This window comes from Ailuropoda melanoleuca, chromosome 15 (genome assembly GCF_002007445.2).
Source record: "Ailuropoda melanoleuca isolate Jingjing chromosome 15, ASM200744v2, whole genome shotgun sequence".
Lineage (NCBI taxonomy): Eukaryota > Metazoa > Chordata > Mammalia > Carnivora > Ursidae > Ailuropoda > Ailuropoda melanoleuca.
In genome coordinates, this window is record NC_048232.1 from 26,128,592 (window position 1) to 26,144,929 (window position 16,338).

Sequence of the window (16,338 nt, forward strand, 5' to 3'; positions counted from 1 at the left end):
CTAAGAGTTGCGAGTGGTATTTATTTTGGTTACATTTCCCTGATGACAAAAGATGTTGACCATCTTTCTTTAAGCTTATTTGCCATCTTTATGTCTACTCTGATGAAACGTCTGTTCAGGTCACTTGCTTATGTTTTAATTGAGTTGTGCTGCTGATCTCACTAAAAATATTTTATTAATAACAAATTATAACAAGACATTTTGTGTTATTAATATAATTTTTAAATGTTAATTTCACCTCTATCTCATCCTGTTTCAAATGTTAGTTTCATGTATGTTTATAATTTATGTAACATTAGTACAGCAGAACATGAGTACGATTCATAATTTGATATATACCTATTAGGGGTACGTGCTCATTATTGATGGGACTTCTGATCAAGTTCGGAGACTGTTGCCTGAGAAAGAATCTTACACTTGGATGGGAGGCCCTGGCTGAGTTGAATAGTGAGGAGGGCTGTTGGGGAGGAGGAAAAAAAAAAAGAGAGAGAGAGAGAGAGAGAGGTAAGGAAGACCCAGAATGTAGTTATCACCCAAGTTGCAAGAAATAGGATTCTAGAATCTCTAGGCAGTTGGGAACAAGAGTTAAGAATTCTTCTCTCTCTAAGGCTCTGAAGAAAAATTCCTGGCTGAAGACAGATCACTTGTGCCTTGTAAGAATCAGAAATGGCTTCATGGGGTGCAGGAAGCTCATGTGAGCTGCCAGTCACTGATTGAGTAAGTAGAGCGGTATTCCTTTCACAGAATCACTTGAACAGCATCTCTGGGGCAGGCACCAGGAATCTGCCTTTCGGATAAGATCTGAAGTATTCCAGTGAAGCCACCTGTCCCAAAGAACCAGCAATGGCAACCTCTGGCTTGAAGGATGCCAAACATTGTGTTTGGGGCTACCACTGTTGTGGGGTCTTGTTTTGTTTTGTTTGCTACCAGTAATATTCTAAGGCAGGGGACGGAAACCAACCTAACTGGTAAGCTCTGCTCAGTAAACCTCATGGGTCTCCCTCTTAGTGCCTGGCATATAGCTCACTGCTTAAATCAGGGACCATTCCTGAAAAGGGCCAGATAATAAGTATTTTAGACCTTGTGGTCTATACAGTCTCTAACACAATCACTCAACCCTGAGAAAGCAGCCATATACTCCATATTACCGAATGGGCATAGCTAAGTTCCAATAAAACTTTACTTACAAAAGCAGGCCTGGTTTGCTGATCCTTGTTGTTCACTAGTCTGTATTCCACATACCCTAGATGGCAAGCAGTTACCTAATGGCTTGGTTACTTTAAAGACCCCATAATGATTCTTCCTCTGGCCCTTCTGAATACTCAGCCCTGTTTTTAGCCTCGCCTTTCAATTGGAGAATGTAACTCTAAGAGAGAAAACTAGTAACTTGAGAAATTTCTAGGCAGGGGCAGAAAATGATGCTGGGTGAAAATAAGTATGAATATCATGTTCAGTATCAGAAATTTTACTCCACCCCCATCCTAGCAAGGTTGCTATATTTAGAGAAGACGTTGCTTCAAGAAAGGAAGCATTTCTAGAAAACCAATAGCCAACAAGGCATGGAACTCTCTGCCACTTAATTTGTAAGTGAACACCACTTTAAACAATTCAGTGGGGGTCTCTTTATGAGTTCTCTACTCGCACCACCAACACTTCTCTCCTTTCATGACCCATAGTCATCAGTCCCCCTTGCTCATCAGTCAATAACATGACTTTTGGGGGGACCACAAAGTAGTGATGAAGGAGCTCAGGAAAACGTCGCATTTGCAATATAACACTGATAATTTTGAAACAATGCTTCCACATTTGGAACAGTATTAAGAGAATGGAAGAAAGATAAGGTGCTAAATCTCCTTGCTTCAATAAAGCCCCAAATGATAAATCTAAAGTTGTCCGTGAAGACCTGGGCGTATTTCATCTCTGGTTGAAACTGGGGTGCGTGTTTCCGCAGACATAGGGAATGCTTTACTCTCCGTATTCTATTTTTTTTTTCTATTCATAGAATGAAAATGAGAATCCTGGAAATGTGTCACGCCTTGTGATTTCTAACTAGACATCAATGAGGAGGGTTCATTTCTTCGCTTGCCTGATCCTGGGAACACAGTAGCATTTACTTGAAAGTGACCCTGTAGGAAAGTATTTAGGAAAAAGCCTGCACTCATTCCTTCCTTGTACTGTGTGTTCCTGTACTTTTCCCCCCACGCTGGTTCTGAATGATTAAAAAAAACAGGAAGTGGAGGGATGGGCAAAATGAGTGAAGGGGAGGGGGAGACACAGGCTTCCAATATGGGAAGAATAAGCACAGGAATGAAAGACACAGCAGAGGGAATATAGTGAACGACACCGTAATAGCGTATGGTGATAGATGGTAGCTGCACTTGCGGTGAACGTGGCAAAATGTAAAAACTTATAACTTGTCAAATTACCACGTTGTACACCTGCAACTAATATAACACTCTCAATTATAATGAATAAAACAGTTTTTAAAATTTAAAAATACAAATAAATAAAATAATAAAATAAAATAAAATAAAATAATAAAAGTAACAGAAAACACCTAGGCAGGGCCACCCACAACAGTGGCAGATTTTTAAGTTCTCAGTGGCAACAGACTTGATCTCAGGACTCAGGATAAAGCAAGATTGTGTGACCTGGTCTCCTGATCTTTTACAGGTTCTGCCTCCAACCAACCTCGGGATGAAGGCTGCCGGCATCTTGGCCCTGATTGGCTGCCTGGTCATGGTCACTGAGCCCAAAGTCTACACTCGCTGTAAACTGGCAAAAATATTTTCGAGGGCTGGCCTGGACAATTACCAGGGCTTTAGCCTTGGAAACTGTGAGATTTCTTCCTTCCTCTTCTTTTTCTACCTTTGATCTCCCCTCTGAGATGCCGAAGTGTCCCCAAACGCCCAGCTTTGGCTTGTCCCCAGTTCTTCCATGCTCTGCCCCTCTCAGGGATGCCTGCTAGCTGTACACATGGTCTTCTCAAATAATGATCTCTGGGGTACCTCTCCTCCTCTCTACCCCTTCAGGAGTGAGGAGTCCTGCACAAAGGACACCATGGAGGGAAGGAGGAAACAATGGCCCCCTTGCTGGTGTGGTAGGGTCAGACCCGACTTCCGGCCTAGTCCAGGTGCAGCCACTGACTAGGTGTGCAGCTATGGAAGTGTCCCATGGGTGTGCTACTTGGCCTGTCCCTCCCCAAGGTCTGTTGGGACCACAGCATTATTGTAACGTGTGTAAGGGAGCTCTCCTCTAACAGCAGAGTTGGGGAAAACAATGCATTTCTTTTACTGGCATTTCTGGCTTTTTCCCCTCTAGGGATCTGCATGGCATACTATGAGAGCCACTACAATACGACGGCTCAGACCGAGCTGGAGGATGGAAGCATCGACTATGGCATTTTTCAGATAAACAGTTTCACGTGGTGCCGGCGTGCTAAGCTACAAGAGAAGAACCACTGTCGCGTCGCCTGCTCAGGTGCGGTTTGGATTTGCCAAAAATAATGTCCTCAGGGATAAACGCAGAAAAGCGGATAATGGAATATCTACCCATTTTCTGCTTTAACAAAAACTTGGAGTAGATGTGCAAGTAGGTCTATACCATGGCAATAAATTATTCAACAGTTTCCCGGGGTGACACCCACAGTCTTGTGGCCTACTTGCCCAAAGAGGACTTATTCCTTCTAGGATGGTTTTTGTGAACCAACCATAAAAACGGAGGGGTGGAAAAATGACCTTATTATCCTTTCACGCATAGAGACATTAAATACGTTCAACAAGAAGGAGAAACTTGTTTGCCAACAGCTTTCCATAGAGCGATTTAGTCAAAGGATGCATTTATGCTTCTTTNGTACCATGGCAATAAATTATTCAACAGTTTCCCGGGGTGACACCCACAGTCCTGTGGCCTACTTGCCCAAAGAGGACTTATTCCTTCTAGGATGGTTTTTGTGAACCAACCATAAGAACAGAGGGGTGGAAAAATGACCTTATTATCCTTTCACGCATAGAGACATTAAATACGTTCAATAAGAAGGAGAAACTTGTTTGCCAACAGCTTTCCATAGAGCGATTTAGTCAAAGGATGCGTTTAGGCTTCTTTGTACAGAATGAGACAAATAAATACACTTTACACTCTTAAACAGCAGACATTAAGCTAGAATTCACCTTCAAGCTTCAACTTCAAACATGTAAGAAATACATGTGTGCACAGAATTGAGGCCGGCACAAAGGATCAGACATGCGTCCTGGTGTTAGGAAAGAGAATGTATGCTTTAGGAAGTGAAAGGACCATAAACAGGTGTGAGTTGAGTGTTGCGGACTTCAGAGGACAAAGACATCTTTGATAAAGTCAAGGAAAGTCTTGTAGACACAATGATATTGGATCTAAGACTTGGAAGATAGGTAAGATTTGGACATTCAGAGATAGAGAAGAGTCATTCCAGGTAAGGAGAACAACAAAAGCCAAAAGGTGCATGTGGGAAGGAGGTATGGGGCACACACAGGGAGCAGTGAGACAATTGCGTTATCTGGAACAAAGGGGATGTAAAGACAAATAACGGGACACGGGGTTGGAAAGGTTGATTACTACCTGACGATTAAGGGCCTGGGAAGCCAGGTAAGACATATGTACTGATTTCTGCCTGCAATAGGAAATCAACAAAGGTCAGTTGGNCCTGGGAAGCCAGGTAAGACATATGTACTGATTTCTGCCTGCAATAGGAAATCAACAAAGGTCAGTTGGGTAAGCCTTGCTCCAGAAGGATTAAGCGGCAAACAGGGTATGAGATATTGCCATTGCAAGTGTTGAGGTGAGAGATAGAAAGACCTGAATGGTGGTCATGGCTGGGGGCATGGAGAAGAACATGCAAGAGATCGTCAACAGATCCTGCCTTCTCTCTACAATGTACGCTCCATGAGGGCAGGGGTTTTATCTGTTTTGTGCACTGATATATCCTCAATGCCCAGAGTGGTGCCTGGCCAGAGTTTTGGGGTTCAATAGGTAGTCATTAAATAAATGAATGGAAGGAATGAGGAGCAAGGGTGAAGACAAATAATGATAAGATATTCTATGGCAAACTCCCTAGGAGAAGGAAATAAACTTTTAATTTCTCTTTGACACATACAGGATAATCAGTACAGATGTTTGAATGTATGCTTGATTGAACAATGTGTTAATTTTCTAGTAAATGTCCTTATACCTACATTACAAGGGAATGTTCACTAACTCTTGAAGTGGATAATACAACTGTCAATCAATTCCTAATTTAGAACATTTCTCTGCTAGGCCAAAATCTACTCTTTCTAGATTTCTTCCATTAATTCTAGCTTTACCTTCTGGATTTATTTAAAACAAATTTGCTCAACTTTATACATAGAAACTTATTAAATGCTTAAATATGACTAGTAGATATTTCTTATCTTTGCTCTCTTACCTTCTGGGCTAAAACATTCCATATCTTCACCTTCCTACAGGTATGACTTTTAAACCCCTCCCCAACCGTGGCCAATTTCATTAGCATTCCCCAATACATAAGTTGGAAGATAAGATTAAGGAAATCTCACTAAAAGCAGAATGAAAAGGAAAGAGATAGATGGAAAATAGGAGAAATAAGGATAAGAAAAATAAATGGATCTGAATGATACAGGTTTCAGCAGGATAGAAGAGAAACAGTAGATAGAATGAAATCTTTAAAAAAAAACATTTCCAGAACTGAAGGGCATACGTTTCCAATTTGTAAGGTCCATCACATAACCAGTACAGTCGATTAACACAGATTCACACCAAGGCACATCTCATGAAATTTCAGAAAACTAGAGAGAAATAGAATACATGGTCTTCAAAGAGAGAGTAAAACGTGTTCCATACAAAAGATCAAGCATCAGAGTGGCATCGGACTTCTAATATCAACATTGGAAGCCAGAAGAAAATAGAGTAATGTCTTTAAAATCTTGAAGAAAAATTAGTTCCAATCTAAAATTTGATGCTAGCTGAATTGTCAATACATTGTGAATGTAGAATGAATATATTTCAAGACAAGCAAGTTGTCAAAAAATTTACCTTCTATAGAAAGAATCCTGACTGGAAAACATAGATAATTCAACCTAAGTACTACAAGAATTTTTTAAAAGGGGCTACTTACAAAAGTGTTGACAGATTGCAGGGAAACCCCAGGAGGAATGAAGTGAAGGATTAAAAACAGCAGACCATTATTAACTCCCGGCCCAAGCAGGAATGGAGAGAGAGCTGTGCCCCCTACCCAGATACCATCTGCGTGGAGAAGTCTCCTTGTAGGAGTTGTGACCTTCGATCAAGGGACACAGTTTTTTCTTTTTCTTTTTTTTTTTTCAAGATTTTATTTATTTATTTGACACAGAGAGAGACAGCCCTTTGAGAGAGGGAACACAAGCAAGGGGAGTGCGAGAGGAAGAAACAGGCTCCCAGTGGAGCATGGAGCCCAATGCAGGGCTCGATCCCAGGACCCCGGGATCACGCCCTGAGCCGAAGGCAGATGCTTAATGACTGAGCCACCCAGGTGCCCAGGAATACAGTTTTTTCTTTGTGACTTGACAGAAAAAAAGCTGAGGAAATATATATGTTCCAACTTCACTGTTCTTTAACCTTGCAATCTTCTACTAAGGCTCATTGTTCAACTCTTCCAGAAGTCAGAGGACAGAGGAGATCTACTGATGTCATCCATGTAAATCAGCCTCTCAGTGCAGAGCAAGGTGAAGGAGGATAGAGGGTGGCTCAGTGGGGCAGTGAAAAGATAGTTAGCATACTTCCCATGCATCCTTTCTCACAGAACTTTTGGAGAAAGTGCTGCATTAGAAGAATAAAGTAAACCAAGAAATAGGAAGACACGGATCCAGGAAACAAGAGATTTCAATAAAGGAGAGAGGTAAAGGGAATGCCCGAGTTGATCATGAGGGATGATCCCAGAATGAAGTTTTATAGTTGGTTTCTAAATTGATTCTATTGTAGTCAGAAACTATAGCGTATATGGTTTCAAACCTTTGAAATGATTTGAAACATATTTTGTGGTTATAGACCTATAGTCACCATATAGTATATAATTATGATGAATGTGCATTTGAAAAAATAATGTGTATTCTACAATTGTTAGATGGATATTCTATACCATATATATGTATATATTCTATAATATATATTATATACTTGTTTTCTTATTTTTTTAAGTAATGAGAAATAATGAGAAAGATGTATTGAAATCGCCAACTATAATTATAATTTAATGTATTGCTCCTTTCAGCTTTGTCAGTTTTTGCAGCTCTCTTATTAGGTACATACACACCGGGGACTGCTAAATCTTCCTAATAAGTTGACCCTTTTATCATTAGTGCCAGTGCCCCTCCTTAACTCTGATAATATTTCTTATCCCCAAATCTACTATACCTGATAGTGGATAGTGACTCAGTTTTCTTTGCATGATGTATCTCTTTCCATTCTTTTACTTTTAACTTACCTGTATCTTTACATTTACTGTGAATGTCTTACAGGCAACACATAGTTAGGTGTTGCTTTTATATCCAGTCCAACAATTTCTGCTTTTCATTAGGGGGAATTCTTAGAAACAGGGGTCAGCAAACTTTTTCTTAAAGGGCCAGATAGTAAATTTTTTAGACTTGTGTGCCTCTACAGTCTCTGTTGTAACTATCCAACTCCGTGTATAGCACAAAAGCAGTCATAGATAAGATGTAAATGAGTAAGCGTGGCTGTGTTCCGCTAAAACTTTATTTACACAAACAGAGGGTAGGCCTATGGGCCATAGTTTGCTGAAACTTGCTTTAGATCATTTATATTTAATGCAATTACTGATATGGTTACTTTAAAATCCACTGTCTTGTTTTTTGTTTTCTCTTTGTGCTATCTGCTTTTGGTTCATTTTTTCTGCTTCTTTCGGAGTACTGAATATTTTTCAGTATTCTCTTTTATTTCCTACATTGGCTTATTAGCTACACTTCTGTTTTATTTTTGGTGGTGTTCTAGGGCTTACAATATGCATCATCTTCTCACATTCTACCTTCAAATAACATTATGCCACTTGACATACAATACGTGAGTTTTATAACAGTATACTTCTATTTCCCCATCCCATCCTTTATGCTATGTTGCTCTGCACTTTATTTCAACAAGTTATACACCTCATGAATTTTTGCCTTAAATGAGGAAAAGGATCTCTTTATATTGGCTACATATTTGCCATTTCCAACACTTCATTCCTTTGGTGGATTCATTTGGGCAGGCAAGTAAGTGATACCACTTTCCTCTAGCCTAAAGAATACCCCTCAGGGGTTTCTGAGTGGCTCAGTCGGTTAAGTATCTGACTCTTGGTTTCTGCTCCAGTCATGATCTCAGGGCTGGGATATCGAACCCCACTAGAGTCCAGCTAGAGCCCAGCTAGAACCCAGTTAGAGCCCTGCTTGGGCTCTGCCCTCAGTGGGGAGTCTGCTTCCCCTCTCCCTCTCCTTCTGCTCCTCCCTCTGTTCGTGCACTCTCTCTCTCTTTCTCTCCTTCTAATAAATAAATAAATAAATAAACCTTTAAAAAAAAAAAAAAGAATATCCTTCAATATTTTTTGGAGTGGAGGTCTACTAGAAAGCATTCTCTCAGCTTTTGTCTATCTGAAAATGTCTATATTTCATTTTCTTCTTGAGTGATATTTACTTTCTATATAAAATTCTAGGCTGGCAGATGTTTTTCTCTCATTTTAAAGATAGCCCTTTGTCTTCTGGCTCCCCTTGTTTATTATGAGAAATTGGTGATTTTCTTGTTTGCATCCCCGTGTATAATGCCTCCTTTTCTTCTCTACCTGCCGTTAAGATTTCCTTTCCATCTCCAATTTTCAGCAATTTGATCATGATGTGTGTTTTCTTGTGTTTATCTTACTTGATGTTCATTAATATTTTGAGTCCCTGAGTTCATAATTTTCATCTTTTCTCCTTCCAAAACTTTAATGATAAATGTATCAGATCATGTGATGTTGTCCCACACGTCACCGAGGCTCTTCATTTTTTTCAATCTTTTTTTTCCCTTTGGGTGTTTTATTTTCAGTAGTTTCCATCGCTGTATCTTCAAGCTCTCTGATCTTTTTTCTGAAGTGCCAAATCTATTAAATTCATTAACTGAATGTTTTATTTCAGAGATTGTATATTTTCAGTGCTAGGTAATTTCTTTATATCTTTCATTTCCCTCATTTTATTCATGTTTTTCTTTAAGTCCTTGATATAAATAAGCGTATTTATAAATTGTTTTAAATTCCTTTCCTGGTGGGGTGCCTGGGTGGCTCAGCCCTTAAGCGTCTGCCTTCAGCTCAGGGCCTGATCCCAGGGTCCTGGGATCGAGCCCCCCATGGGCTCCCTGCTCTGCCCGAAAGCCTGCTTCTTCCTCTCCCACTCCCCCTGCTCGTGTTCCCTCTTTCGCTGGCTCTCTCTCTGTCAAATAAATAAATAAATAAAATCTTTTTAAAAATAAAAAAATAAAAAGAAATAAATTCCTTGCCTGGTAATTCAATCAACTGTGTCATTTCTGGGTCTTAATATTGACTGATCTTTCCCGTTGTTATGGGTCACATTCTTATGCCTCTTTGCACATACAATAACATTTTGTTGGATACTAGAGATAGTATGTTACATTTTTAAGTGTCTGGATTATGTTTTCTTTCTTTAAGGAGTGTTGGATTTCATCTTGGCAAGTAGTTAATTCTGATCAGCCTGACCCTTTTAAGACTTGCTTTTAAATTGTGGTAGGGAAGTTTGAGTGTCATCTTTATGGTGGGGTTAATTTAATGCTACTAACAAGGCATGGCTTTTCTAATGCCTTTTGAGTGTCCAGGGGTTCGCCAACGTCTCTCCCTCCTGACTAGTCAGAAATCAAATGTCTCCCAGCCCTGTGTGAACTCTGTGATTGCACAGGTCCCTGGTAATTGTTTTGTAGCTAGCTAGCTACATGGAGTTTTACCCTTTGCAAGTCCACTTTAAGCCTTCGGCCAAAGACTCAGTGGAACCCTTAGGCAGATTTCTGGTGTTCTCTGTCTGGGTGGCCCCTGGCTCTCAGGTACTCTTCTCCACAAATTGCAGCTGCCTTGGCCTCTTATCTCTGTCTCCTCCATTTAAATTGCCATCTCCTGCCTGGGTTTTACCTTTCTGGTCTGGCAAGTGCCTCTGGGCAGAAAGTCATGGTAATCATAAGACTCCCCTCATTTGGTTTTCGATCTCTAAAGGGTCATGATCCCGCCTTGCCTTTTGCCTAACGTCTGAAGATAATGTTCTCATATATTTTGTCTAGTTTTCTAGTTGTTTACAGTGGGAGAGAAAATCTTTTACTCCATCATGCCATGCTTGACTTTACATGCAGTTGACTAATTTAATATTGTTCAATTTAGTTTCAAATGAGGAAGTCTGGGGTAAACATATATCGGCAAGGCAATCTTGAATTCTAGGAAATTAAAATGTTGGACGCTTCATGGTTAGAGGTGAAGGAACACTCCTATCTGCTTTCTCATCATAAAGAGCATGGAATTTTTAGAGACAGCTTTAAAATAGAAAACAGGATGTTGGTTTTATAGCCTAATCACCCTCAGTAGCTGGCCTCCCTCAGCCTCAGGCAGAGAAGCTTTAATTATGGACAATGTTGTTCTGTCCCATGTATCACAGAAGTAGGGACATTTGTTATGGGAACCCGGAAACAAGTTAGCATTAGGGTCTGTTTACAAGAAACATGACGTTTCATATATGTACAGGTCACGTGTCCTCCTGCCTGTCTTCCAAAGCTAAGCCATCTCACTCCTGTACCAAATTCTATTTCCAAAATTCCCGCCTACCTTCCCCAAACTATTTGGACAGAATATTCATATATATATGTATATATAAACATACATATGTGTATACACACACATGGTAATAGAATATCAATCTTTGTTTTCCTCCCTCTTTAAAGTAAGAGATGTGTAAGGAAGAAGAAGGTGATCGCTGTCTCTTGTATCTACTCTCGTCTACTTATATTAATCTCTCTTTCTCATCAGCTGGGTATGTGAGTTGGCCTTTGTCACTCCAGAGAGAGGAAGGAGATGGAAGCTGTAGGCATGACAGTGATGCCGTAGCTGGGAGGCAGGAGGATGCTGGGGAGAGGGGGGCAGAGAGACTTTGAAGCAGAACTAACTTACCTGAAAATCCGTAGTTCCTTCCATGTAGATTGTTGCTGTTTTCTGTTGTTGATGTGGGAGAAGAAGCTATTCGGTTGAATAATGCTTTGTTGTTCAACAGAACCCTTTGACTGCGGAGACTTGTCTATTTAAAGTAAATTGAGCAGAAGCAATTCTTGGCATGGATCCTTAGAAATACTGGCTCTCTTGACTCATTTCTGCCCCTCTGCTGCCCCTCTGTGGCGAGTTCATTGTGTCTTCACATCTCAGCACATCAGCTTCTTGTTTCCCAGCCCCCATCTTCTTTGACCTCTTTTCCGAAGCAAATTCAAAGTCACGTCCAACTAGCACTTTCAAGACATCTCATCAGGGGAACAAAAAGCTACAGCAAAGTGGGAGACAGACACACAACTACTAGGTCTCCACCACACGGGCCTGAGCACCTAATCCTCTCACCAGCGGCACACAGCATCTCCAGCCAAGCCAACTGCCCGACCCCAAGCACAAGCCTTCCGTGGCGTACATGCCTCTGGTGTGCTCCAGGCCTGGCATAATACAATGCTCTCCACTTCTTCCCACTGTGTGTAGTCTGTGTCCTTCCCACCCCCGAGGCCCTACCGGACCCACTTCTAGGAAACAGGCTCCAACCACTTTCAAACACAAATGGTATCTCAGCACTTACCAAGCATTTGCATGCAGAAAATAAAGTGTTTCTAGGTAATTTGAACTTGTCGCAGATTCCAAGCACTTACGTTTGGATCATCTCTTAATAAATAAATAATTACTTGAAAAATGAATAAAGTATTTATATTTTTAATTAGCAACGTCATTCGCATAGAGTATTCCATAAGCAGGCATCTTTGCTTAAGTGTCTGCATTGGAAAGAAGTAATCGAGGACAATAGAAGTTAAGCCCTGGGTTTGAATGCAGGCTCATTTACTGGGTATAGACCTCAGTTTAAAGGGCTAATCATGGTACTCACCCACGTAGTTGTTCCGAGGCTGAACAGAGATAACACATGAAGAGAGAGTTAATGTGAGCTTGACACACAGTAAGTTTTCAATAAAGGTTGGCTCTTAGTAATAGCGATTACTATTCTAACTACTCATATCTCTAGAAATAAGGTGAAAGGTTTATAATCTATCAAAGCTTTAGTTTTCACCGTGTATCAAATGTTAGTGAATTTGCATATTGTCTCAATTTGTTATCACCTATAAATCATATCTTATGTTAATTTTCTGTTGGTTAATAGAAATTTGTTTTAAATTACAAAAAAAAAAACCAGATTTACAATGTTCATAGCAACAATGTCCACAATGGCCAAACTGTGGAAGGAGCACAGATGCCCTCCAACGGACGAATGGATAAAGAAGATGTGGTCCATATATACAATGGACTATTACTCAGCCATCAGAAAGGATGATTACCCAACATTTGCGTCGACATGGATGGAACTGGAGGAGATTATGCTAAGTGAAATAAGTCAAGCAGAGAAAGACAGTTATCATATGGTTTCACTTATTTGTGGAGCATAAGGAATATCAGGGAGGACATTAGAAGAAGGAAGGGAAAAATGAAGGGGGGAATCCACAGGGGGAAATGAACCATGAGAGACTATGGACTACGGGAAACAAACTGAGGGTTTCAGAGGGGAGGGGGGTGGGGAATGGGTTCCCCGGTGATGGGTATCGAGGAGGGCACGTATTGCATGGAGCACTGGGTGTTACACGCAAACAATGAATCATGGAAAAAACTAATGATGTACTGTATGGTGACGAACATAACATAAAAAAACAAAACAAAACCCAGATTTAGGATGAATTTGCTTACAAGAAATCTCTCACTACCTTTATCTTCTAGTTAAGCTTAACTGAGAGAGCAATCTAATTAGCAACTTCACCGGCAAACTCAAGACAGAAACTCCATTTTCAACCGAGTTTACAAAATAATTTTGTATTGTAGTGATTCATTCAGGCTAACATTATTTTTTTTTTGGTTAAATTTTTGTGAAGATAAAAATACTGCATTTCTATTGTAAAAAGTTTAGAAAGATGCAGGGAAGATTTAAAAGCTTTGGTGATCCCACAATTCAGAGCTAAAACTTCAGGTACTGGTGACTATGACTGTCTTTTTATTTTCTCTCTAAACCAGTGCTGTCCAATAGTACTTTCTGTGATGATGGAAATGTTCTCTGGCTATCCACTATGAGAACCACTAGCCACAATAATGACGCTATAAAGCTCCTGAAATGTAGTGAAAGCAACTGAGAAACTGAAGTTCTAATTGTATCGATTAATGTAGATTTAAATAGTCCCATGTAGCTCTAGAAGCATATTTTCTACAACATCGAAAACCTGACATTGGGAGCATTTTCCACTATCACAAAATCATGGCAACACATGATTTTAAACGGCACCTTATGTCATTCTATGGAGGTATTATTATTAATGTGAACACCCTTAATTATAAGGCAATTCGATCTTTTCCATTTGGAAGTAAATTTCCTCTTGTAAGCAAAGCTACGGCAAACCACTTTGTAAATAAATCTTCGTCTAGATTCAAAATTAGTTCCCTAAGATAGATCCAGAAAGAGAAATTACTGGGCAAAAAGATAAGAACCACTTTCAGGCTCTTGACATATACTATGAAATTGCCTTCCTGGAAAGCTGAACCCATGATACTCTTAGCAGTGAGCAATGAAGAGTGCCTATGCCATTGCACCCTTGTCAACATGGAGCATTATCACGTCCTTTAAAAATCTTTGCTTAACTGATAAATAAAAATGATATCAAATGGTGTAGGCTCTTGAGTCTTTTGATTGGTGCTGATGGTCAGAGACATGGATCGCCCAGATTCCTCTTGAAGGGAAGACGTTTGGCTCAACAACATCTGTGTGATTTGCAGACAGTCTACCTGGCACCTCCCTTAGGGTTGTCTCGGCGGCAGAAGACGGCCCGCATCTCACACTATGCCCCTCGGGGGGCAGTCCGCACCCAGGGACTGAGTGAGGGGTATCATAAAGACTTAGCCATTTAGGCACCACCTGGACAACTTCGATGGGCCTGCGTCACACCTGGTCGTCTCCATCTGCCCGGCCCAGCTTCTGCCCCCTTCCTTTCACAGATCTGGACTCTGTACCCCAAGCCCACGTCTGCATTTCCTTCTGAAGAAACCACCGTGCAACAGAAGTGATGTTGGACTTCATACTGATCTGTCTTTTTCTGTTGTGTTTGCATCGAGGATTTTGAGGCCACTTCCGGGCAAGCAGGAAAGAATGCTAAGACCGGTGAACTCATTTGCCATCAGAAGATCTGTTCTGTCTGAAAGCCACAGAAAAAATAACAAAAGACTAATGTATCTGACATAAAAATTTTTGCATATGAAAAACAACTTGGATAGAATATTTTTTTAATGCACAAACTGGAAAGTTAAATAGACAACTTTAATATTTACCTATAAAAAGATCATATGTGTCAAAGCATCCCAAGCAGAGAAAACACAGTACTGTCCTCTTACTTGTGTATTTCTTTAGGACGCAGAAAACATTCTCCTCCTGTGTCTATTCTGAACACATTTCCAAAACCCTTCAGGACCGAAACTTCAAGCAGCCCAGATGTGGCTACTCTAGAAATTAAAAAAAAAAAAATCCTTTGATTTGTAAGAAGCTCAACAAAAATAAGAATATGGCTCATAGTTCTTCCCACCCTCCCGTTCCAATAAGCAGTGAGAAAAGTGAAGAAAACCGGATCGGGGCTTCCCCTCAAGTGACAGTCTCAGCTAATACTATATTCCTCTCTCTTACAGCCTTGATCACGGATGACCTCACAGACGCAATTATCTGTGCCAAGAAAATTGCTAAAGAGACAGAAGGGATGAATTATTGGTAAGTCTTTCCTTGGCAGACTTTTGCTGACGTGGCCAAAACCGACAGTGTCCATTCATCACGCCTCAGTGGCCACTGACAAGCTCACCTCTACAGAGAGGTCCAGCCGTGTTCAGGGGACCTTGTCTTTACCCTTCCCCATGGACAGTGAACGCAGCAAAAGGGGTTTCTACGGGGATGAGAGACAGTATGAGTCATGGTAATTTGCAATTGCTTTTCGCATTAGGTGTTCCAAACAACAGAGCAAGGGGTGCTTTCTTTTTTTTCTTTTTTTTCTTTTTTTTGGCCAAAGGGTGCTTTCTAATGTGAGTGGCCAGTGAGGGCAATACACCAGAGGACAAAAGCTTGAGTCTGCTCTCCATTTGGACCAGCTTTTGGACGGCTAGGGCAAAATTTTGTGCGGAGAGAAAACAGGCAGCAGCGAAAGAGAAGTGACCGTGTCAGTTACAGCATACATCAGCAGGAAACTTCCCGAGCATGGCGAGAGACATGGTTTCTGGTGCTCACGGCTATCTGAGGCTGGGTTTCCTGTGAACACTGCTAATCAGGTCACCCACTTGGGGAACCCGAATTTTCAGAGGTGTAGGTGCTTAACTAAATGACCCATCCTTACAAAAGTTGTTTGCCTGTTGCTAAGGCTAGTAAGGGCGAGGAGAAAATCTAGAAGAGAAAATTCTTAAGGCAGAAGGATAGAATCGTTGGATCTCAGAAATGAACCTAATCCTGGGTGCCACTGGTGGTTTTGGTTAGTTACCTATTGTTTCAAACCTACACACATTTGGATCGTCATGCTTCTCTCTGTTGCTTCTGCTCCCCTCTCCTCCTCAGGCAAGGCTGGAAGAAACACTGCAAGGGCAAAGACCTGTCTGAGTGGAAAAAGGGATGTGAGGTTTCATGAATTGGAACTGGACCCAGGATGCTCGGCAACCACTCCCTAGGATTTGTAATAAATGTCAAAGTGCTCATGTCACCTTGTCCCCCCTTCCTCCCAATGTTCCTTCTCGAAGTTGGAGAGGGAAAACTAAGTTATAGTTTTAAGAGAATAAATATTTCCATTTAAGCATCTGAACTTCGCCCTGACTCTGTTTAAGTGATGAGTGCAGTGGTGAGATTTGAAGTCACCCGCAAAATATTCTAGCCCCTGAAGGAATAAGCTTCCTGTCTTCATTACAAGGATTACTGGCTCCTGTGGCCCTGAAATGGCTTCTCATTTAAAAAGAAAACTCCTGGGGCATCTAGGTGGCTCAGTAGGTTAAGCAGCCAACTCTTGGTTTTGGCTCAGGCCGTG

The 16,338-nt window shown here is 40.9% G+C and overlaps 1 protein-coding gene across 1 annotated transcript; it reads left to right on the forward strand.

Moving 5' to 3' along the window:
• Positions 1-643: 643 nt before the first annotated feature.
• On the forward strand, positions 644-15,971 carry LOC100480842 (lysozyme-like protein 1). The gene is made up of 5 exons (XM_019800100.2): positions 644-717; positions 2,674-2,836; positions 3,322-3,480; positions 14,972-15,050; positions 15,879-15,971. The coding sequence occupies exons 2-5, from the start codon at positions 2,698-2,700 to the stop codon at positions 15,946-15,948; spliced, it is 447 nt and encodes a 148-aa protein (XP_019655659.1). The 5' UTR covers positions 644-717; positions 2,674-2,697; the 3' UTR covers positions 15,949-15,971.
• Positions 15,972-16,338: the final 367 nt, after the last annotated feature.